The following is a 25,888-nucleotide window of genomic DNA, read 5'->3' on the forward strand; positions in this document are numbered from 1 at the left end:
GTGTGCACGGAGCCTGCTGCCCTCAGCATGGATGCACATTTAACCCCGAATTATTATTGTTTCAAGCACATTTTCCTCTCTTTTAATAACCTCACCTTGAAATCGGCGACATTAAGGATTTTTTTTTTTCCTCGTGCGCTAACTACTTAGTGGGGGTGAAATTAGGAACAATGAAGTGACAGGTCTTCCATCTTTGATGTCTTGTTTAAACCTGGTCTCCCCGCTGACGCTTTGATAACACGCTAACTGGGGCATTTTCATTCTAATTAGGGCTTCAATTGCTAATTCCATATTGCCTGCTATAATTATCACTGGGAGATATTTGCGACTGCTGCGCGCGCTCTTGTTTTTTTTCTTCTTCTGTGCTCAGTTTAAGAGATGAGTGCTAAAGTTTATCTTCGGTGAGAACTTTTAACTGATCCTGAGCACTCTGCCTAAATCAATGTCCATCTGAGCAAATCACTTCCTCGCTGATACGCAAAGACTAAAAGGCGTTTCTTGCGTCAAAAATGCGCGTAAAGTCAGTCTGACCTTTAGTTTGCTAATACAGCTGAGTGGAAGTGATTTGCGAAAAGGCGCAGGCGTCTTCGCTCTTGTTCATCTTCCATCACCACTGCCAAACTTACCATACAAAAGTGCGCACAATAATCTTATAGGTAACAAATGGATTTTTTTTCTGCACCTCTACCCCACCGCCTCCTCCTCCTTTTTTGACGCATGCGCACTGGGGAGCATACTGGTCAGTCTGAGAAGCAGCTGTTCAGGGCTGGTGAAATTCCAACATGGCAGTGGCTGTGGTCAGTGTTTCCTGCGTTAACTTGGGATGGTTTCAGCTCATACGCAACCCGGCTTAACCTCGGCACCCCGCTCATCAGCAGGACCCCTCCCAGGGATCGATGCGACCATAACACCCCCCGCCCCCCCCCCTACACACACACACGCGCACACACACACGTGAGAGGTCGACCTGTCACTAGAGAGGAGAAAAAAAAAAGGTAAGGAACGGGGATCCGCTGCGTCTGCAATTAGACCGCACGGTCAGAGCAGACAGCGCGTCTGCGTAGAGGAGACGAGCTCGGAGCAGCCCGCCGCTCATCTCGGAATAGTGCATGTGCAGTTTGTGATTTGACAAGTTTTCCGATTCGCGAGCGATGCCATCTGCATAAAATGTTATTTATTTCTTTATTTCCGAAGCGCACCTGCGCCGCGGTTAAATCGCAAAGGCACGGACACGTAGGCTGCACCGTAGGTTCCCTGTTTGTGTGTGTCGGCTGTGCGGCACTCTGAATAGAAAAAAAGAATCCACAACTTGGGTGCACACACACGGAGGCTTTTTTCCCCCCCGTATAGCTTCCATGAGGCGGGTACGGTTACAACAAGTTGCCCTGGGCAATCAGCGGATCCGGTGATATGGCAGCATGTATAGGTATTAATAAATCTCAAAAACTGGATATTTTTGGTCGTTAGGAGCGGATAGAACTCAGATGACAGATCCGCACCAGTTGATTTTTCTCCGATATCACCCTCCTCCTCTTCCTCCTCCTCGACCGCTGCCTGTCATCCCGGGCTCCACTTTCTAATGAGATGCATGTAGGTTAGATGGCTCTCCTATTGAGTTGCTTGCTCCAAAAACTCGCAGGGCCCACCTCTCACACGGCTTGAAATCCGAGCAGTGTTGCACCCAAAAGTGTCTCCTATTGTAAAGATTTTTATTTTTTTTTTTGAGAGGGAATCCTTCCTTCCGCTTTTTCTTTCACAAATTAATTCCAATGCTCTCTCCTCCTCTTTTTTTCTTTCTTCTTCTCTCTGTTCCAGCACGACATGATCAGCAGCAGCAGCGTCTATGGTAGGTTGATTTTTCACTTTTTTCTCCATCAACTTATGCAGTTGTTATTATATATATATATATATATATATATATATATATATATATATATATATATATATATATAATGTGTATGTATGTTTGAAAACATCTAGGAAGCAGCTGGGAGTTGGGGGGAAGTTGATGGAAAAATAACCCTCAGATTGTGTTTCCATGTTGACTCAAAAAGTGTATTCTTGTGGTGGATGTGCACACTGTAGCTGTGATGTTTGGGTTCATTTTCTTTCGCTTTTAAAAAATGTTTTGTCGCGTAACACAAACACAGCATTGTGTGGCACACACACACACACACACACACACTACCTTGTAATTAATATTTGGTAACCAAGCTTGCAACTATCTAAATTACACATGGCTTAATTTGCAGCTCTAATTAGATTTTTTTCTAAAGATATGAAATAAATTGTGTATTTGTAGTGGAATATTGTTCTCAAACTTTTTTCTAAAACCTCAAACCTGCAGATTAAATAAGGCAGCTCGATTAGTTTTTTTTTCCCTTGACATTTGAGAATATCATTGAGATAGAATAATGTGCTCAGAAATTCCCTGATCATTTAATGAAACAAGTGGATGGGACTGGAGTCACGGTGAGCGAGACCTCAGTCACATTTTTGCAAAGTGAAAATGCATATTTAGGATATTTTTTTCTCCACCCTTAGTTGGACCATATTTTTTTCTTTTTTGTATTAAAGACACGTTTAGTGCTAGTTATTATTTTTGCTCTAATGTGACAGAATTTCTGCGTGATTAAAGAACACTGGTGTCATGTTGAGAGCGCATCTTGCCACAAAATTAAATTCAGTTTTAAAATTTCAGGTATTTAAACAAACAAACAAAAAAATCCTGGGTGTGTGTTGATGTTGTGTCACTGCACAATGAGAAGGTTGAGTTGTGCAAACAGTCATGTTGATGGTGAGATTTTTCTTTTTTTTTTAGAATGGACTATATCCACTATAAGTTCTGCAATCGCACAGTCTTGGGTTTTTTTTGTAGTGGCTATTAGTGAGAACTCAACCTTTCATCTTTGATCTCTGTGCACACACACAGACGCGCGCACACACACACACACACACACACACACACAGTAATTTGCTTCCCATCATGTGTTGTTTCCTCCACTCTGCTGCTACTGGACCTGTGTGTGTTATACACACATGCAGCACTTGCATCTACTGCCTTCCCTTTATTTCTATTTATGTGTTGATATTCTCACACTTAGGTGAAAATAGAGAGGATATAATAATATTGGTGTAATTTAATATATAAAGGCATGTAAGTAAGCACATTTAAGTAGCACCGAACAGTCAAATTGAACAGTTTGTGCAGCTTTTTGCTCTGAAGTTAGCCCAAACTAACTGATGTTATTTGCACACGTGATTCCAGTTCACAGATGTGATTTCATACCCTTGTTTGCTTGCCTCATTGCTGTTTTTGAGACTTGTGTGAAATATGTGCTTTGACATTTTGAGATGGGGAGCGTGAGTTTTTCCAAAGGCAAGTGTGTATGCACAAGAAGGAAATGCAGGGGAAGCCACACACGCTGCTGGTTTTGTGTGTGGCCTACTGTAAATAATGTAGATACTCAGCGGTTTGTTTATTCCTTCCAAGTCTATTTGTTTGCTACACTCCTCAGCGTAAGATCTGCGTCCACTGTGTGAGCGTGTTGCAGTGACAGTCGCAATAATCCCCCTCATTATACACATAAAGTATCGCCTCACATCTCCAGCGGCCTCACAGTAAAGCTAATAGGGACAGAGTGAGGAGAAATAATAGGAATAGCAGAGGAAGTGCTTTACAAACAGGCGGCCCTTTACTCTGACTTTATTTATCTAAATATGGACTTTTCCCTCAAATGAACAGAGAGAGCCAGTGTGCTGCGAGGGTGGCTTAGCTACTCCCAGCGGGGCCGTATAAATAAATTATCCTGACACTTTCTATCAGTATGTAATGTTTACCATTAAAAGCTGTTTTACCATCCTGCAACCACCGGCGTGCGATCTAGCCTGCCCCGTGGGACTCCTGCCAGATGTAAGGGGATGTGGGGGGAATACCAGGCTTTTTAGATAGAGGGAGAAAGAAGGGAAGAAAGAGAGACATTTGTTAGTCTCTGCCACGTCCATATCAGTGGATTTCTGCTGTCTGAGCATCCTGACAAAGAGGGCCTCTTCAAATGAGATCCAGGCAGGGTTGTCATCTTTTAGCAAATATGTTAAGTGTTATCTTTTGTGCTCTTGGCTTGCCGAGCGGAGCTGGACCCCATGGGAGCCCGGCGCATGCAAATAGAACAAATCCCTCTCGGACCTGTCTGTCTGTTTCACTCTCTTCCATCTCTCCGCCTCCCCTCCCTGCTCCCCTTCTTTTCTCCACGTTTGCTCGACAGTGCGTCAGCCTATCTTGTCTCTTTGCTCCCTCATCTATTTCACTCTTTGTCCACTTATTTCCTCTCTCTCTCCCTCTCTCTTCTCTCTCTCTGTCCCAGAAGACAGTGCCGGGGCTGTGTGTCAGCTAACTGTAGCGAGGCTGTGTAGTCTTTGTGTGTTTCCCTGCGTGCTAGCTGACAGCCCCCTCCTTGCTGATCTAAGTTACTCTTCTCAGAGACGGCAGGTAGCTGTCGGTGGGGCTGCTGCCCGTGTTTCTCCATAGATGAGTGGACGCCAATTCCTTAAAATCCTTGACACCATGATCCACTCTATCCTCCTCCTCCTTTTTCTACATTTCCCCCTCCTCCCCTCTTTCCCCGCTACACTGGCTGCGTTTTTTTTTTTTTTATAGTTTCGCATGGGGTTTTGTTTTTGTGACTGACAGTTGCTGGATGATAGATTTTTTTTTTCTCTTTCCCATGTTGCAAAGCAACCTTTTTCACACACTCCTCTGATTCCCACTCACTCTTCCCTGGCATCTCTCCTTCTCAGTGCTGACTGGTTATTATCCAGTCAAAATCTGATGGGGGTTCTTAAGTGAAGGGATATCCACACAAGACTGACTCAATGGAGGAGTAATACCCACAGCTTACTACCAAAGATCCTGTTGTAACCTGTGATGCTCCTTACTAAGATTGTGCTTTTACACTTGAAGCACCAAACATGGTTAATTGGGTTTTGGTGGTATTCTAAAAGTAAAAAAAAAAAATCTAACTATAAAAGACGTAACAGCTGTTTTCCAAGTTAAAAGATGCAAGAAAATGAATTTAAGTTTAAGGAAAAATATGGAAAGAAAGTGCAACAAATGCAACAGCCAGTTGGTCGGGCCTTTGAAAGAGCTGAACCAGAAAAGCAAAAACCGATCCAAGATCAGTGTTACCAAATTTACAGATTTATTACCACCACACACACACACACACACACACACACACACACACACACACGCCATCATCTAAAAGACATTCTGCCAAATTCATTTCCATGTTAATTCCAGGATTAAAAAGCATTATCTCCCTTTCTTTGAACTCTGAATCCCCACAAAATGTTTGAAGTTTCTCATTTTATGTAATGCATCGTTTTCGTAGGTTTTAATCAAATCAAAGCGGCAGATATTTTATATTTTTCTTCCCTCCTACCTTCTTTTGCTATCCCCCTATTTCTGAATTTTAAACAGACCTCTGCTCACCTCCCTTTACTCTTCACCAGCAATCTCCACCACCCGTGGCCCGGATTCTCCGGCAGATATTAAAGCGTTCTGTGTTTGGAAGCGTTAAATATGCTAAGGACTTATTAAAAAAAAAAGAAAAAAATCTAAGTTCCATTTTGGAATATTCCACACCATTGGACCTTAATAGACATGGCAGCACACAGCTTATCCTTTACATTGTGCCTTCAAATGAGAGGGGCTGCCACACATTTGGTCTGACTGTGGAGGACCCCAACAGTCAAAGAAAAAAAGACACAGGGCAAAGAAAATGACAGCTAGAGAGGAGCTGACTGTAATGTCTTGCCGCTGCCACTCGCCTTTTCCGGCTTTGACTGAATGATCTGATTTTGCTACCTGCAAGCCTTGGTGAGATAGTGCCCGTCTGCGACACCCCCCCCCCCCCACACACACACACACACACACACACACTGTTCACTTTGAACGTCTTGATTAGCAGGACCTCTAGCACGAATGGCAAGTAAGTCAGCAACACTTTTCGTTTTTGTTTCTAGCTTATTTAATTTATTTATTTGTGTTTGTCTGAGGTGGCAAAGGTGTGCATGTGTGTTAATGAACAATGGCTCATTTGGCGCGAGAGCGAATTTGTGTGTGTGTGTGTGTGTATGGCTGTCTGTGTGAGCTTGGAAGGCTGCCAGGGGATGGACACAAAGGATGTTGAGTGGCTGGGCGTGTGGCACAGCATCACTTAGCTGCCTGTGGCCTCAGGGAGATGGACACAAACTGGGAGCGAGAGTGAAAACAACTTCTATCGCTAAAGAGCTCCAAATTTGACTGTGCCCATCGCAGGGTTGCAACTTTTTTTTTCCTATTGGTTTTCTTTGTAAAATGTTTAAAAAAAAAAAGCCAAAGAAAATGGCAGTCACATCTTAAATCTTCTTGTTTTGTCTATCTAAAACAAAAGCGAGGAAAGCTGCAAATCTCCTATTTGAAACACGGGGTGAAAAAGGAGAAACAAAAGGTGATCGATGAATTCCAATAATGGCGTTTGCGTTTCTGCTAATTCGTAAATCAACAAATCAGTCAAGACTGAAGCTGGTCCGCGTGCACTTCAGCTAAATCTGCATGTACAGTCCCCTCCAAGAGTTAGGCAGAAAACTGGAATTTCATTTCATTTATTTGCATTTTCATGTAAATGCTGTAAAACAACCGCTAATGCCACACACTAAATCAGCTTCAATTAAAAAAAAAAGAGACATTTTTAATCTCATTTTGTCTGACCAACGATCAAAATCCTGCTTATATTTATTTCCCAGTGACATTAAAAAAGAAAAAAGCATCTGCATCTCACATGCTGAGTGTTTTGTAGTTTTGTTTGAAAAATGGCTTAAAGTGTGTGTGTTCAGGCCTGCTGTGGAGGAAAGAGGTGTGTGTGTGTGTGTGTGTGTGTGTGTGTATGCTCACCTGTGATTATGTTGTTGCATGCTTGCACTGTGTGTGTGTGTGCATGCTGGCCAAGTTTCCTCACTGGAAGCGGGTGAGAGCATTAGGATGTTGCTTGTATGGCTCTGCGGGCAGGATGGACACATGTGGTAGATGGCTAATGATAGCACGCAGCGTATAATGAGATCCTACTCTCCGTCTGTCTCCCCTACCTGGCATCATGCATTAACCATACAAGAGGAAGAGGAGGCACGCATGGTATTGACTTTTGAGTGGGCGTCTGCTTGTCCGTTGTTAGTTTTGTTTAGCACTAAGAGGTCAGCATGGCTGCAAGCACTGCACATTTATAACAAGTTTTTTTTTTTTTGTTTGTTTTTCATGGCAGAAGCCCTTTTTTGTGTGTGTGTGTGTGTGTGTAAGGCGAGTATCTCTCCTCATCTGCACCTCTTGAGCTCTGTTAAATGGTTGTAAATTGATTTTAGATGCACTGCAATGTATACGCTTAACAAGCCAAATGGGTTCAGTTGGTGGGTTAGTTTATGTGGTCAGAAGATTATTCTATTAATGTATTCCTCACACTGTAATCCACAGTACGTTGTGTGAGGGAGGGAGCACTGGCAGTGGTCCATCTTCTTGCCCAGTAACATATATTTATCCTCTTCACTACACAATCCTCTAGGCTGCTCAAATCCCCCAGGGGCTCCCAATGACATGCTTACTAATGTGTGCTTTGGAAACGGAGTGCTATTGTATCCCCTAAATCTCACAAAGCACTGTATGATTTGCCCATTGTCGATAAATCGCTTTGCTTGTGCCAAGTACTTGCATCTCACAGAGGCTTAATGCTTTGAGGGTTTCAGGGACAGCTTCAAGTTCCTCTTTTGTTGATTTCGGGGAAAAGTGCCAAGACTGCTGCGCTGAATATTGTTTTGAGTATGGAGGAGGGAGGGGAAGAAGGGCCATTGCCAAGCAACTCCATTGAGCCCCGTGAATGGGCCATTCATATTTAGGAGAATCACCCAGATGCCATATTGTTGGCTCAACAATGCTAAATATTCTCCAACAAGGATGGGATTGTAACAGGATTTTGAATTGTGTGTTAAAAAAGGATGTTGAGAAGAACAGTGTCCAGCCTTCAGGAACTCTGAAATGTGTGAATAAATAAGTAGAGACATTAGAACTCATGGAAGAATTGGAGTGTTTTTCAAACCAGTTACATGCTTTGTTCTTTTTTTCTTATGAAAATGAGAGCCTCTACAATAGTTTGTGTAACCATGAAACTGTTTTTTTTTTTTTTTTCTCTGTATAAGTTACAAAAATCTAACAATTATATAATATATTCAGCAACAACATCTAGAAGTACATTACTGCCTTTGCAGGGTTACTAAAGTGCAAATACTGCGAGGTTAAAAATGTAACTTCCAGACTTTTAAAAGCAGGGCGTGTCTCCAACTGTGGCGGCCTCAGGACAGGACACACTAGGGGGATTCAAACTGCAGGCCAGGAGGGTAAGACAGGCTGCTGATAGGCACAGAATTGCCCTCTGAGCTCCCCGAAGACGCCACTAGACCATGCAACCTTGAAACCTCCACTGTAAGGAGTTAAACTCCTGTCCTCACATCGTTCTCAGGTCTAAAACAGGCAAAATGTCATTGTGGTCTTTTATGTCATGCATGCACTGTGTATTAATCACAGGCTGGATCTGTGCCTGAGAGGCTGATCAAATTTATTGTTTGGCTGCACGGGACAGTAATGGGTGTTTAATTACTCAATAAAAGCCCTTTTATAGATTCCCAGGCCTCCTGTGTGTTGAGCAAATGGTATTGATCTGTCTCCGGGCTGCAACATGATACCCTGTGAAGGAGAATTAGAGCCGTTAGCCTGCTAGCGTTTTCTCATTCATTAGCCGCATTAGCCAGAGGGTGATTACGACGTAGCATCATTGTTAATGCCGAAGTCTCAAAGGTTTTTCTGTCTGCCTTGTGTTGTAAAGCTCTGTGCAGCTCATTTACACAAATATGGATTCGATGAGCAGTGAATAACATTGTGGAAGACATTTCAATAAGAATCTCCAGGAGAGTTGTTTTTCTTTTTCAGCATTTCCACCGGTGCAGTTTTATCAATGCATTAAGCACAGTTTAATCCCCAGGACTAAGTTTGATGATGCCTCTACCTGAGCTGTGAGCTGCATTAGTCTGGCTCCCGCCTATACCTATGCACATTTTAATCCCACCACTTCCCCACCCTCTAATCAGTAATCTGATGGCTCCTCCTCCTCCTCATCCTCCTTAGAGGCCTAATTCTGGATCTCCGTTCTCCTGCACAACCAGCAGTTAGGAGATTGACTCACACGGAGGAAAAAGCTGAATGACAGTGACCTTAGCATGTCTTTGTTAGGCTTTCTGTCCATGCATTCATGCCAGCATATGTATGCGGTGCTCATATGCAGGCCTGCATGTTGCCCACTATGTCTTTTTCTTGCCTAACTGCATCTGCCTTGCACCCATTGTTCTTTTATGTTCAGAGTATATATCACTGCTTCTGTGGACCAGCTCCACTCCTCTTGATGCATGGCAAAAACTGCTGCAATACGTCCCTTGATGTGTCCATATCAAATGAGTGTGGTCTATTACAGATGTGGTGGAGTCAGTTGGGTGGCTTTGTGAACAAAAAAAGGAAAAAAAAAGGGGGTCTGCAAGGGACCATGAAAGAGACATTGTCAAATACAGACCATACAGTTCCTTTGTAGATAAATGGATTTTCATGCTTATCAACTGGGACAGTAACATGAGTGAAAGCTGTGGAGAATGTGGAATTATTCTTACTATTTGGCCATACACTGGGATAAATGTAGCTTCAAGTGTGTGTGGTCTTTCATTGTCCTGCAGCAAGTTCTTTTTTTTAAGTTTGGGTGCTGCATTCAGTTTAGAGCAACATTGATGCCACAGACATGCATCATGCCTATATCACACTTGTACAATTAAAGCAGGTATAAACAATAATTGATATACTATCAATTATTGTTACAGGATGACTTAATAGCTCCTGAATGTCACAAACAACTTAAAGCTCTTAGCTGTAATCTACAATCAGATTTTTTTCTTTTTTGTTATCACAGCAGCAAATATTCTTTCTTTTTTTCTTTAAATTCCAGCTTGCATAGAAATCAGTGTTGAATATTAATTGTGGATTGGAATCGTAATTTTCAAACAGTGAAATTTTCATACCCACAGTTTTAATTGTAATCAGAGACTGTATAATAGATGGATGTAGTTACTGTGACATCATCCATTGGTTTTCCGTTTTGAAGCCATCATCATCTTGGTTCGAAAAAAAACAAAAAAAAAAATGTATGTGACAAGAAGGGCCGGGTGTGATTGTGAAACCACTCGCTCATTGGGTAGTGGCTTGTCAATCACAAGCTGTTAGTGCAGTGAGCATACCACCAATAGTTTTTTTGAAACATACATGTACATTTGACCAAAATTTACAAAAAACATGTTATTTTTTTTTTTTTTTATTCATTATGAGCCAAAATGAGTGCACATAAACTCATCAGGAAAGTGCAGAGGTCAAGTGAAAAAGCTGTTTTCCCATAGACTTCTATAGGACTAAAACAACCACAGCTATCACCATCTGGTGGCCTTCAGATTAGAATGCAGGTTTAAGGTTCTGCCATATTGGCTCAATATTTCTGACCCTGAAGCTGCTTTCATGTTTTATATTATCCCTGACTGTAACTTAAAAATTGTTTTAACAAGATCCTGCGAGTCACAGTTAAGCTAGCTAATCATGACAACTACAGATTTAGTCACCTGTAACTAACTGATATGTGTTGATGCAACATTGCCTGAGTTAGACATTCTACATACTGGGTGCTGCCCTCACGTCACTATCAGACATACTGTTTTGTCAGCAGGTAGCTGTTGGCCCACTGTTGAGTACAGGAGTTTAAAAGTCATTTGCTTAACCTGAATGACACAATAAGTGGATTGTCAGTGACTCCTGAGTGACTGCAGAAACAAGATGTGCACACTTTCACATTTGTAATGCTAGCGTCATGGGTGTGGTGGTGGCTTGGGTTTCAACCAAAGGACCTGTTCTCATTGTTGTTGTGGTCATTTTTTGTTTGTTTGTTTGTTTTTTTGGCTTACTATTTCATTTTTTTCGCCAGTGCCTAGGCACTAAAGTGACTTAATTAGGTAATATTTTGTCTAAAGTAGGCTTTTGACAACATCTCCCATCTTCAACACTTCCCAAGTCACATCCCATGCACTTGTGGGATACTACCCGGTGTACAGATTGAACATATTACAAGCACTTAAACAGCTGCAAGCAGTCAGTTGCGTAAACAATGGTTGTTTTAGCCTCTTTCAAAAATAAACCAGTATCATTGTAAAGTTTGAATTACATTTAGCCCTGTTCAGGGTATACCCTACTTCAGTTTTATTTATATAGCACCAATTCACAACAGCAGTCACCTCAGGGCACTTTATATTGTGAGGTAAAGACCCTACAGTATTAGAAAGAAACTCCAACAATTAGATGACCCCCTATGACCAAGTAGGAAGAAACCTCCAGCAGAACCAGGCTCAGGGAGGGGCAGCCATCTGCCGTCGTCAGTTAAGGGGTGACATGAAAGATAGGAGACACACTATGAGCTGCTATAAGAGCCAGAGTTTAATAATTACTAATGATTAAATGCAGTAGTGGTGTATAAACACTCAGGGAGTAAAAAGAGATGAGTGAGGAAGAAACGCTCAGTGCATCATGGGAAGCCCCCCAGCAGCCTAGGCTCATTGCTGCGTAACTAAGGGAGGGTTCAGGGTCACCTGATCCAGCCCTAACTATAAGCTTTATTAAAAAGGAAAATTTTAAGCCTAATCTTAAAAGTAGAGAGGGTGTCTGTCTCCCGAATCCAAACTGGGAATCCAAACTCTTCCACAGAAGAGGGGGCTGAAGGCTCTGCCTCCAATTCTATATTTGAAACCTCTAGTAACCACAAGTAAGCCTGCAGTCTGAGAGTGAAGTGCTCTGTTAGAGTAATTAGGTACTATGAGGCCTTTAAGATATGACGGGGCCTGATTATTTAAGATTTTGTATGTGAGAAGTAGGAGCCAGTGAAGAGAAGCTAATATGGGAGCAATCTGCTCTCTCTTTCTAGTCCCTGTCAGCAGCGTTCTGGATCAGCTGAAGGCTTTTCAGGGAGCTTTTAGAGTGACCTGATAATAATGAATTACAATAATCCAGCCTAGAATTAATACATTTTTAAGTTTTTCAGCATCATTCTGAAAAGCCATTTCTGATTTTAATGATATTGTGCAAATGAATGAAAGCAGTCCTACGTATTTGTTTAATGTGCTCAGTGAAGGACATATCCTGCTCAAAAACGATTCCTCACAGTGTTACTGAAGGCCAAGGTAATTCCATCTAAACTCAACATGTTTTTAGACATCATTTTTCTAAGATTTTTAGGACAGAGTACAATAACATCAGTTTTGTCTGAATTTAGGAGCAGGAAATTGGGTCATCCAGGTCTTTGTCTTTAAGACATGCCTGACCTTTGACAGCTGGAATAGGATCCAGCCTCCGTGACCTTGAATTGGATAAGTGGAAGAAACTGGATGGATGGTAGTAGCATTTCCATGTAAATTATTTGGTCTGTGGGACCAAAATTTCTATTTTGTCCTGGAAATATTCATTAAACCATACCATCATGTCAGAACGTACCACAATAAGATCCAGTAGTGGCATTTCAACTCCAACCAAACTCTTTACTTCAAATTATAGCGTTAACATCCAGGTCTCGTATCCTTTAACTCGTATAGGATCTTACATAATTTTTAGCAAAATAATGTAAATGAGGTCACCTACTTGGAATTGTGTGCGGCTTGAGAATCAACACATTCTAATCCCAGGCGCACGTGAACACGTACGCAAACATGCCCACACACAGACACACAAAAACCTTCTTCACATTCCACTGCCTGTGGGGCGCAAATGAGAAGCGATGTGTACTCGATGCAGAGCCAGTGATCTAGGTAATCTGCCTGTGCTGTGGGAGAGGTCTATTGGTCTACGAATCAATTGGCTTCATGTCCGTGCCATTAGGCTAACATAGCGCTGCTGAGAGCAGTAAACAGACTGTTTAATTCCCCTGGACACCAGCCAGGTGTCCTCCTGCTTCCTCCTGAGCCCTCTTTTTTTTTTTTTCCTTCTTATTTTATTTTTCTCTATTCTATCAGCTTCTTCCATTCCTTCCTCCTCTCCACTTCACTTAGTGCAGTGATTTTCAGTGGACAAGTGCTTACAGGAATTTTGCTTGGAGGGATTTTGTGTGTGTGTGTGTGTGTGTGTGTGTGTGTGTGTGTGTGTGTGTGTGTGTGTGTGTGTGTGTAAAGAGGAGAGGTTTTGGCCATTGAAAGTGTCTATACTGAGTAAGTGATCCCTTGGGATGCAGTACATACACCTAGCATCCTTCTTTATCTCCCTGTATGTGTATCTCTCTCCCCCTTTCTCCATATCGCTGTATGGGTTTGTCTCACTCTTTGTTTCTCTCTCTGTGTATCTGCTTGCCATTCTGTTTTTGTCTTCCTCTTTATATACCCCCCCCCCCCTCCCCCTGCCTTTTTTTCTGTCTCCAGACAGAGGCGGCAAACAAGTCAGTAATATGAGGGGTCTGCATTTAAATAAACACACACTCCCAGTGATTAAAAAAATGCAGATTTATGTCCAGGCGGCAAAAAGTTTACCACATCTACTGTTGCGCAGATACACCGACGACAGATACACTAATGCCTTCGCTTGTTTAACGTAAGCAATTCAATTTATCCACTTCGCTGCCGTTCCGCACGTCCTGCTTTGTGCTACAGTATGGTAATTGAGCCTGCGCGTCTTGACAGATGCGTGTTGTTGGCAGTATTGCTGTTGTGTGTCTCATTTCCTGCGCGCCGTTGCAGATTGACTGATAAGATAAGAGGCCTGTAGCAACTTCTGAGAGCTTCAGAGTAACTAACAACCTGATGAGGTGCTGCGCTGTGATTAAGGAGGGTGGGGGAATCTGTGCCCACCAAAAGTGTAACAGGTAGCGACTGTGCGCAGATTAAACTTACATTAGCAGTGGCCTCACTGTTTGATGTTCTGCTGGCCAGTAAAGGACAGACGCAGTATAGAAGTCTGGTTTGTGCTTTCAGATTTGCCCGTTGTGCCAGAACATTTTACTGTTGCTAGGAGACGCTGCAACCCTCGGACACATCTGGTCAGCTGTTAGTACAAGTTGTTAACAAAAGCTGGAGCATCCGCAATGGTATGATACTGTTTACAAAATGCAGCTACTATAGGCTCGGTGTCAATCAGCTTTTTTTTTCAGCGAACGCTTACAGAGTGTGTGAGGAGCAGAGAACTCAAGGTGGAGAAGAAATGAGTGTTACAGCAGAATTCAGATGGTGTGGATCTAATCAAAGACACGCCGCCATACTGGCTTACTGGTTTTCAAGTGGGAAAGACCACAATTCTCACAAATGGAAATATCACAGCCTGAATTTCTGTCAGCCCCCTCCATTCCTCAGCCTTGACTCATCTCCCTCATGGGACCTCCGTGGTGGAATGACATTCCTCTTCGAACGGGCCAGCAGAGTCACTCCTTATCTTGTGTCCCAACTCATCTCCTCAATAAATACCTCTTGCCCTTTTCTCTCTCCTCCTCCCTGCTCTTCTACCTCCTCTTTTACAGTAACGCTCATGAAAAAGGTTGAAGCAGCACAGAAATATGGCAGGACGAGAAAATATGTTTTCTAAAATTGCTCTGTCATTTGTGTTTTTGGAGATACAATTCTGCTGTGAGACATACTGTCCCACAGATATGTGGAAGGATTTTAAGTTGCATATAAACACACATATCCAGACTCTTATCAAGGAATTGGTCTTTGTCGCTCCAGATCAGGCAGGGATCTGCCTGACTGAGTCTGGCTGTAATGCTAAATATTTGTACGTTAAGTGATGAGTGTATCTGCTGGCAGACACAGTGCGAGCTAGCCTGGACATTAACGCTCCATGCTTTGACTTTTTTGCTGTCACTTCAGAACATTCAAGATGTATTGGATTACATCAGCAGTTGTTCTGTGAGTATCTGAAGGAACAAAAGTAGTTTCAACTGTGCAAATTTGGAGACAGAAAGTTTGTGGGATTTTTTCTTCTTTTTTCTTTTGTTTTTTTTTGTTTCATTGTGGCATAAATATAAAAAACTGACTGCCAGGCCTTTTTAGAAATGATTAAATATCCAGTTGAAAGAAAACATCTGCAACTAAAATGACTACTCAGTTAATAGAAGATTTTGCTAATTATCCCAGCCATTTTCTTGACTCTTAAGTATTTTCCTAGTCCTCTATAATACTGATTTGCTCTTGGGTTTTTGGACTATTGCTCGTCCAAAATTAGGCATTGTTTCAACTATGTTGCCTATTTTAAACATTAAATTAATGATTGATTATGCAGTGATTATCTCCAGTCTTCTTCAAGCATACCAACAGCTGAAAATGACCTCTCATATCCATGTGGTACGCATGTTCCTGATCCTGATGTACCTGCTGGTTCTATTTATTCATTAGTTATTTTACTATATTCTGATGGCTTCTGGTTTAATAGTTGCACCATCTCAGCAAAATTAAATCAAATTCAAGCTTAAATTGAAAAGTGTTGTAAAATGTTGGTATTTTGTTGATTAAGGAGAGTACCCAAATATTACATTGTTGGTTTTTTTGCAGGTTTACATCACAGCTTGTGCATCCAATAGTTTCTTTCTGATTGATTATTTTACTTACAGAGTTTTATTGTGATTTTTTCAGTTAAGGTTGCATTTATAAAATTCCCACTGCTGGCCAGAACTGAATACTTGTTCTTGACGCCATAAATACCATAAAATCACCATAAAATTGGATTTGGGACGGGTCTAGTTCATTCGCTGTGCTATGCTGCTTAATTTGAGTGACAAGTTATCCCTGGCAAGTGGTAAGCTACAGGGATCATTGAGTTCGTGCGTTGGAAAACATTAAATAAATTCAAATTATGTCATATGCATTTCTTTTTCTGAAGGTTGCATAGTTGCTAGGTTTTACAATGGTGTGTTAGCTAGGAGGACTGTTGGCCTACACCAGGGGTCGGCAACCCGCGGCTCATCCAGGCTTAATCTGCGGCTCTGTTCGGCTTGCAGAAGTAAATTATAAGTATCCAGTTGAAGTGCATTTTATTTTTGTCAGTTCAGTTTTATTTATTTGAGTTTCACAATATATGCGTCACTCACGGTAGCCGCTACCAGCTTCCGCTCTCACTGTTTTGTTTTCCCTGGAAACCGGGTTCAAATGGCTCTTTCCGTATTACAGGTTGCCGACCCCTGGCCTACATGGAGTAGCAGTTTCAGTATAAAAATGTTCTAATTTAAGGCTGGTGCCAGTGTAGGACACGGCCCAGCTGGCCTAAGCAGAGCCCCCACTGGATCTACGCATAAGGAATTTTCTTTTTTAAACACAAAAGCTAAGTTAGCTTTAGGCTAACCCATTAGCCATTTCTGATATATAGTAAAGCTTAAAATGCAACAAAGATCCAAACAAATGTTAGAATTCATTACTGTTTTACTGTCCACTTATGTGCAATAATTACAGATGACAGTAGGGCAGATTATTATTTGTTGCATATGACTAACGTTACCGATGATTAAATGCCCTCTCGCTGGTGTATCCGCTAAAGTGGGAAATAAACTCTCCAGTATTTCTCTCATCACCCACTGTGTGCATCTGTAGCACTTAGAACAGTTAGCGTTCTGGTGCCTCACATTTGATTGACTGCAGTGTCAAATTTGTTCCACTCCAAGTGATGCTTAGCGAGATTTCTTGAAACCCTGGAATTGTTGAATTCCAACATGTTGAAATATTTTTTAAGTAAAAATTGTCTGTCCTAATTTAGCAGTAGTGTGCTGTAAACTCGGCGATAGTGAAACTGTTAAATTCATAAATTAGTTTTGCTAGTTTCTTATAGAACAGATGGCAGTGGTATGCATTACACAGCCTGCTGCAGAAAATACGGGACATAAACATTATAAGTAGGCTTGACATTGTTTCAGGTGGCATATACTTTGGCTGCACAATTACCTTTAGTGTTATCATTAAATTGGTGTGTGACAAGTTAGTTCCAGCCATTCAACATGAGTCTAGATGATAGTTGAGTCTAAGTGGTGGCGACAGCAGTTGGCAGGACCTTTATTTACTTTACAAGTAAATACTGGGTGCTTTTTTAATGTCCTGGCGAGTAAAGCCGGTAGTGATTGTCATTTTAGCCCGTGAAATCTGCAGTCGCTGGATAAACAGAGAAGCCTGTGCTCGCAATACAGAACCGTGTTCATCACTCGTGAATGTGATTACAGCTCTTGATCGATAGACAGTGACACGTTGCTGCTGGATGTCACCTAAAGAGAGTGTGTGCATGTGTCGGTGTATGAGAAACACAGAAAGGAGAGAGAGAGAGAGTGTGTGTGTGTGGGGGGGGTTGGCCCATATGCGGGTGCATTTATACGCACACTGTCCGTGTGTGTGTGTGTGTGTGTGTGTGTGTGTGTGTGTGTGTGTGTGTGTGTGTGTGTGTGTGTGTGTGTGTGTTAAACTCAGATCCAGTGTGGTAATGTGAGATCAGACGTAGCCTGTTAGCCAGAGCCTTACATCTGCTGTCAGCCACTCGCTCTAACTCTGTTAGGGATGTTATTGATTGCTCATTATTACCCCGTTCCCTGAAAGATGAGCGTCCCCTATGATCACATTAAATCTCTCCCTTGTCCAATCCTCCTGAGATGCCTTCTGCTCATCGGTGCCCATCAAATTTCTCCTCCGAGATCTGATATCAAGCAGCCTGACGTTCTTTATTGCCTTTGGTTCTCTTTGCGTCTTGTTTGATTTACTCCAAATAACAGTCTTTTTTTTCTATCGTGTTCTTTTTTTTCTCCTCCTTTTTTGAACGGACGCAGTTTAGCTAATTGATGTCTTTAGTCTGTGTAATGGAAATAAGCAAACATAGCTGAGCAACATTTCAAATTATGATTTGTTTTCTTTTTATTACCGCAAAGAGATACTTGGGGTTTTCATGTTAACTTTGTGATCCGTGTTTATTGACTTGATAGCAAACAAGAAGAGCTGACAAGAAAGTCGTATGTACTTTATTTTTTTTAGAGTGGGGCTATTTTTGCTCTGCTGCCTTTTTATTTAAATGGCACCATCACTCAGTAGTGAAAGGGTTGTATTAAAAACCATCATGTCAGTCTTCAAGCCGCGTTCAAAACCTACAGATTCACCTCTGACAAAGTCCTCCCCAAGCCTCCCCTTTAAAGTCTGTGCCCTTCCCTGTGCCTTAGGTTGTCATTTTCGCTGACGATAAGCAGTTGTTGAAGGTGTCACGCGTCCGCCAGCCCGTGTAAAGTTTGGAACTGTTGAAATCCAGCCCTCAGTGAGAGGCCATCTCATCGGCCCCCACCGTCCCCATGAATAATGCAGAGCTATCGACTGTGTCAGTTGAGCGCGAGGAGACGTGGCGGCAGGCAGCTTGATATTCAGCTGCTGAAGCTGACTGGATGCCCTCACTTTGAGACAAACTGCTGGCAGACTGCTCCGACTTGAACAGACAGGACCTGAATCTGTTCGTGTGAGATGAGCAGCGTTGTGCTGCTGCAGAGGTAGTTTGTGTCCCAAGGAAGCCCGAGTTTCTGTTCGAGTGGGCAGAGAGGCAGAAATTTTATGTTCATAAATCTGTATACATGTGTTCACAAATATTTGTCTTATCCTCAGCTTTGCAGTAAATGTGTGTGTTCACCATGTACCAGAGTCAGTAAAGGGGGGGGTGTGTGTATACGTTCTCCAGCTGGCAGCCTGCAGAGAGCTCGAGTGAGAATCTCCTGCCCCCTCGACACGACCAGTTCAGTCTCAATGCCGCCGATCGATGGGCGTATTGATCCGCTGTTTGACTGTTTAGACAACCTGTGTGAATTCCAGCATAATGCGAAGCACAGTGGATTTAAAGATGCACGTGCAGGCCTCACCGCCCCGCATTCGTGTGCCTTCTTTAATGTGCATGTTTTCATATCTGAGAGCTCATTCCTTCTAATGCTTGGAGCTTCACATACACACGTATACAGTGGGGGAATTAATTATTAGATTTCTAAGTTTTCTCACAAACGAAAGAACAGTCTCAAATTTGGTGCTGTTTCATTTTAATGGAGAGAAACAGAATATCAGCCAAAAGTGCCAAAAAAAAACAGATCATAAAAGTTATAAAATGATCTGCATATTATTGAATGAAATAATATTTGATCCCCTATAAACCAACCAGAAGTCTGATTCCCACAGATTGGCTGTGACCTCATTTTGATGCCCGAAGTTGGTTTTAGTCTTTTGAGCGAAATGTGAAGAAGTTTATTGAAGTTTGACTTATTTCATTTTTGGTGTTCAGACTCTTCATTATTAAATCTACTAAACGAAAAACCTTCAAAACGCCACTTTTTCTGCTGGTCTTAGTCTGTTGGTTTTAGTTTCACAATAAGTTGTCACATTTTTCATGGACAGTATTAACGCCGTCTCCCACCAGCTTTTAGTGTGATGTAACAAAAGTTTGTAGTTAAGTTTCAAACAACATTAAGCAGTTTTAAAACTGCTTTCCAGAAAGTCATCAACAGATGGAAAAGTTCCTCATTCACAAAGTCTGCTTCAATTCTGCTTTGTTGCATTCTCTCTTTTTTTTTTTTTTTTAATTGCTAAAGCATCACAGCCAGGCATGAAAGCTTTCCATTTTGGGGGGGTGGGGTTGGGTGGGGGGTGGAGGGGTTTCCATTTATCTGTTTTAATGCACTTCAAAACAGTTGGACTGTAAGACTGACTAGATTTTGTTCAGACTCGGTAAGATGTGTGGGTTGGCACATCTTGCCAGAATCTATATGAAGTGTGCAGGATTTGACACTTCAAACATGAACCGTGAAGGATCCTGCAAGTTCACGGGCTGGGGGTAGAGGTTATCCCAGCCAGGGCCTCTTCAGTAATTCACACACATCCCACAGACACACATGCATGCATGCACACACACAGACACACGTGCACACACAGACAGACACACACACACACACACTTGCAGCCTTGCACGTGTGCTGCTCACGGCAGCCGTTAATCTCCACCAACTGCTGTTGAACTCTAATCTTGCTTGCTTGCCAAGTGTTTGATACACTGCAAAATCCATCCTAACAAGTAGAAAAGGCTTTAAAATCTTCTTATTTTTTTGCTCACGTGACAAAATGACAGTTTAGTTTTCTATAACTGATTTAAGGTGAGCTTATGTATCATGTCCTTTTCTCAGAAAAAAAGAATCAGAAATTAGATTTTTTTTTTTTTGTTAAAATTCTTTTTGCAGTTTAGTTGGCCTGCTAATGTTATGAGTAGCAAACTGTGGAGGCTGTCGTCCAGTCTGCTGTCTGAGTGGATCCCCACCCTACCCCTAAGCCCCCTCCCCTTTCAAACCACACACACACACACACACACACAGACACACACACACACACACACACACACACACTAGTGCAGACAGACATAAAATGCATCCACAGATGGTGACACCCCGGCAGTCACTCCTGGGCAGGCTGTCTACGTGCCAGCAACGATAACACACACACACACACACACAAACACACAAAAACAAGACATATGCACACATATACACACAGCCTGGCGGCAACAAACACGGCGATGCATCATTGAGCATAGGCTGGTTTTTCTCTAACTGCTGAGGGGAAATCAGTGTGGTGTTAAGAAGCCATTCATGTGGAGCTGAGACCACACACAAACAAGCAGCGCACCGACACTAATAAAAATACATTTACCTCGCCAGATGAATAGAATATGATTGAATAATATGAAAGTTCACCCGCAGACAGGACTTGTGTCCACATTACTGACTGCTAAGCTTCTCCATGAGTGAGCATCGATATATTAATACATCTCCAGTATCACTATTTAATTCCCCAGACAAATATCTCTTGTGCCGCTTTCAAACTCTTACTTGGATTGTGATATATTCATTTGTTGATGCACTGTTAATGTTTCCACTCTGGTTTGGAGTATGCTGTGTAGGTAATCGCCCACTCCGGGGCTGCTGCGCTGCTGTTTGTCATGTAGATCTTCCTGAGGATTGTATTTGAATAATGAGGAAGGCTGGAGCGTTCTCTTGTGCACAGTGTCTCCACGCTGCCGCAGTAAATGACCTCTGAATAGTTGTTTTGGATTAGCCATCAAAGTCTTCTCTCAAAGTGGCCAATAGATAGGTACTTCCAGAAATGAGTCACTTGAAAATGATCATTGCTGCCGTTGCCATATAAGATAATGGATAACCATTACACTCCATTTTCCCCAGCTCCTCACCCACACAACGCCTGCTCTTGAAATATGATGCATCCACTGTGCTTAGTGAGCACTTAATGTCCAAAAGCACCGTGTTTGTTGAGATTTACAACTGCGCCGGCAGGAGGGGGGTAGAAGAAAGAGTGCGTCGTCTGCGTATAATGTTGTTCACTCAATAATTATCTCATTTTATTTACGAAGACAGACAGCTTTAGATGAGGTTAGAGGCTCCCTCTCTATTATCTCCACCTGCCACCCCTCTATTGTAGCCCCCCCCCCACCTGCCCCTAAATGATGTCCTTCATGCCGAGGACTTTCCAAAGTTTCCGTCGAGGAGGAAGAGGTAGGGAGTGTGTCCTCAACATGCTTGTGTGGAACAGAGTGTAGGAGAGAAGGGAAGGAAAAAAAAAAAGGACGACAAAATTACACCACACCTTGCGCACATTGGTAGTCGGATCGATGCCATTTCTGAAAGGATTAGGCCTCCTCTCAGAAATCTATTTTAATTACTGAACACACAGGTAAACAAAGTGGTGGTGGTTCACAGGTATGGATTCAGGCGTCAGAGGAGTATTGATAGTATGTGGCCCCATGTTAACCTCGGGGCCGTTCTGAAAGATCCTGCTGGCTGCACCCCAGGTAGAAGCAGCAGCCAGAGAGCTGTTTGCTGGGAATGCCGATGTAGCTGCGCGACTCTTCTCGCCGTCACCTGACAGACACCGCAGCCACGGAGGAGACAGACTTAAGGCCACATAGCAGAGAGGTGCTGCTCTCACAACTTCACTGTGTAACATGCCTCAAAAATTAAGTCGTCGCACTGCAGTGTTTAGTGTGTCGCGTTTTACTGCCGGCTGCAGCTTGTGTTCTCATACAGATTGTGCTTAAACATGCAGCGTAAAATGATAGGTTTAATACTTATATTTCAATACTGTACAATCAGAAATGTGTAATCAATTTATTGACAAAATAAGAAATTTTAAACTCTTTTTTTACTATATTTATTTAGGATTGTTAAGACAACTCCTCCATTTAACCACATGCAGAGAATTACTAAATAATTAATGTTTGTAAAAATAGTTGTAGGGTTTAGTATTTTTATTAGGGTTAATACTTATTTTTGTTGAGCTGCCGTTAGCTCTTTGTTTTCCACATTAGTTAATATGTGAGTAATGGAAATAAGCCAAAAATCTGTTTTGTTATGTGACAGACTTTAGTAAGTACCTCTGAAATGCTTGTTGCCTCTTATTATGTCAAATTGTTTATTAAGGTTAATACATTAGTAATACGGGCTAATGGTAAATGATTTATGAATGTAAGAGACATTAGTAACCACTTACAGATCCTCAGTGTGTGCCTCACCACGGCTTTATTTGTCAGTACTGGCTTTCCTAAGTCTGTAAATGTTTATTTTTTTAATGTAATTGTTACAAATTAACAAATGAATTAATAATTGCAGCGGTTAACACAATAAAGATATTAGAAGCATGTGATTAAAGCTTAATCCATTCTCCCTCAGTGTTTAGTGTTTTTAACACATTAATGAAATTTATCACGTTGTCTTTATTGACTTTAAAAAAAAAAGTGAAAGGAAATAACTTAGAAAGCTAATTTCTATTAGCATGTTTAGTGTAGTAATTAATAGTTTGTAGATCAGTAATGAGCCACTGATAAAGAATGACTTTTAGCTGATTTAGCCTGCCTTCCCACCAAATTCATGGACATAAATCACATCTGGTGCTTCTGATTCATCTGGATTTAGAGGGGGAAGAATCAGCAGCTGTAGCATGTTTAAACAGCAGCAACATCAACGCGTGATTCGCTGTAAGTCGCGTCTTTCTACCTGTTGATGATGTGTCTGGGTTTCGGCTTCCTCGTGAAAGACTTGCTTTTCTGAGTGATGAAAGAGGAGCCGTGGAGATGCTGTTGAGGTCATGACACTGTTAGAGCACAGTGGTGGTGAGAGTCTGTACAGATGTTTTGTTCACCAGATAAGAATAATCTGTTTGCCTAAGTGGGCTTGATGTTTCTATGTGCGCCGTGCTTGTGTCTGTCTTCATTTTTTTTACTTCACGACTGTGTATGCGCGTCTCGGCGTTCGTGTGCGATTGTGTGTGTGCGCGTCTGTGCCGGGCTGTCTTTGAGGAAGGAACCCTGCATGGAGCCGGGTGATTAGGCACGCTGCGCTAGTCACAGGAAATGGAGTATCTGACGGACAGGCCAAGTGCATTATAGATGAATGTCGTGTGTTAGCGGCTCCGAGCCCCTGCCGAATATCTCTCAATTTCCTCTCTGAATGACAAAAGAAGCCACGCACAATTTCCTTGATCCAGAGCATTTGTTTAACTGCGCCCTACCCATTTAACCCACCCATTCAATAGTCTGTCTAGTAAAAGGAAATTTAGACAGTGTCAATTTATACAGCTCTAAGGAAGATCTGATAAGGGCAGGCAGGGGTGACGAGGATACGCCTCTGGAATTTAGTTAGAGATTTATAGTGGTTAGGTCTGATTTCTTCTGTAAGCTAAATGCGGAAGCATCATTAAACATCCCCTAATATTTTTAAAGCTTCAACGTTTCCATACAGCAACGAAACAAAAGCTGATTTTTTTTTTCTTTTCTTTTTTTTTTTTTTGCTCCACAAACATTTCAGAGTTTGATGGTCAAAGCTGCGCAAACTCATCCTGAGGTCAAAGATCACTGATTACAATGGGTATTAGAGTTTTTTTAAAGTTGCTGTCATTTGTCAAATATCTTTATATCGCAGCTCCGAGCTGTCATCTTTACAGAACCCCCCCCCCCCACCCCACCCCACCCACCCACCCGCCGTCTTTGAGTTAGTGACAGCTCATCTCTCCCGGTCACTGCTTGCTGTCTAGACTTTGAACTCGCTCTGTTTACTTCCTTATCTGTTGTTGTTGTTGTTACTGTCGTTGCTTTGCGACAGACTAGTCGTTGTAATGGTAAGCTGCGGCTGAGCTTGAATCGAAGGCTTCAAAGATGTGAATTGGGGCTGTTTTCAGAGGAAAAAGTTTGGCATAGAGGACAGTTTTGTTGTCTGTCATAGAGGATGGAAATGAAATTAAATTTCTGCTAGCAACACGTCTGTTTGTAGTTTTGACTCGGTTCAAATAAGGTTGTTAATAATGACATTTCTGTCACTTTCTGGATTGCGGTTTCTGCTCCGAAGAATCAAATGATTTCAGTTTTGATTTAGTGTGTGTGCATGTATGTGGGAGAAAGAGGGGACAAGGGCAAGAGAGACACCAGCTCATGACTAATTTTATAATTAATTGCCTTTTGGAGGACCTAATCACATTATTTGACTCTCTACTGTAGGTTGTGTGCCAATACAGCGTAGCCTGTGGCTTAGTCACAGTGTGCCGGACTCATTAACAAGGCAGTCTGGAGATTGTCAAACACACGCAAGGCCTGTGAGCATAAGAAAATGCACACATGTCATTAAACAATAGCTACATACTGTATGCCATGTAATGCGTTTTTTTTCATGCAGTGATTTAGAGGTTAAAAGATGCCCTCTGGTGTATTTGATAAGGATTTGAATAACTGGCTGGTTAGATTTCCCCTGTGGTGCATGAAAACAGGTCTCTCTTGATGAAGTTATCGCTTGTCATGCAGCTCTTTCTATTCCTCCACCTCCTCCTCCTTGTCCTCTCCTTTCTCTTCCGACGCTCGCCCCAAACACATTTCTAAAAAAGAATTACGACTCAATAGTTTGTTTTTGAAGGTCTCTGGTGAGTGTTTATGTTAGAAAGACAAAGAAGGGTGCACATTTGTACGTCTTGCCTTGGCGTGTGTGTGTGTGTGTGTGTGTGCATGCGCACATGGTGGCAACATGTGTCCCAGCGTGTCTTTTCCACATACACACACATACACGTACGGCTTAATTATGGCGTTACCAAAATGGGCAGTTTGCTCTGACACCCCACTTGCAGAATCACATAGCAGACAGACTTAAAAGAGCTCATTAGCTCTCTCTAAAGAGCTGTTTACTGCACACACACACACACACACACACACACACAGTAATAGGCAGTTCTGTTGATGCAGATGGATGCCGAGTGTAATGAGAATTATTAGGCTCCTCTATGTGGAGGCTGGAGGAGAAGGGTGAAAAAAAACTGGCAGACTTGACGCTTCCGAAGGTGGAGAAGATTTCTGCTGGATGTTTCAGCTGAGTCTGTGGTCTCTCTCCCTACCGTTTTCTCCGCAACACATACGACTCTTGTTTTGAAAAATAAATGACTATATATATATAAATAATAAATATTTCTCCCAGGTCTTACAACATGCCTTACATGCTGGACAAATAAGCTGCAGCCTTGCAGCTCCATCAAAGCGCTATAATGAGACCAAAAACAAATGAATGGAAACGCTTCTTGTTAAATATTTAAGCTGCAGACTACATGCATGTAATCTTGTAACCTTGATGAAGGCCACTGCAGCCAAACACACTCATGGCAAAAAGCTCAAATTGGGCTCCACAAGTAGCAGAATTCTTTTTATATTTTAAAGAAAAGGGCCTTGGCAGTTTGTGAAAATG

General features: G+C 42.1%; 1 protein-coding gene across 2 annotated transcripts in view; it reads left to right on the forward strand.

Annotated features, from left to right (window-relative positions):
- Positions 1-774: 774 nt before the first annotated feature.
- Positions 775-25,888, forward strand: part of LOC115790888 (fidgetin-like) — a 38,115-nt gene continuing 13,001 nt past the window's right edge. The window contains exons 1-3 of one of the 2 annotated variants that reach the window (XM_030744901.1): positions 775-954; positions 1,674-1,689; positions 1,816-1,846. In XM_030744901.1, coding sequence (XP_030600761.1) covers positions 824-954; positions 1,674-1,689; positions 1,816-1,846 — 178 coding nt within the window. In that variant the 5' untranslated portion in view covers positions 775-823. Of the gene's footprint in view, positions 955-1,075; positions 1,246-1,673; positions 1,690-1,815; positions 1,847-25,888 lie in introns of those variants that run through there. The other variant, XM_030744895.1, reaches the window with a different exon arrangement.

This window comes from Archocentrus centrarchus, chromosome 2 (assembly GCF_007364275.1).
Source record: "Archocentrus centrarchus isolate MPI-CPG fArcCen1 chromosome 2, fArcCen1, whole genome shotgun sequence".
Classification (NCBI taxonomy): Eukaryota; Metazoa; Chordata; class Actinopteri; order Cichliformes; family Cichlidae; genus Archocentrus; species Archocentrus centrarchus.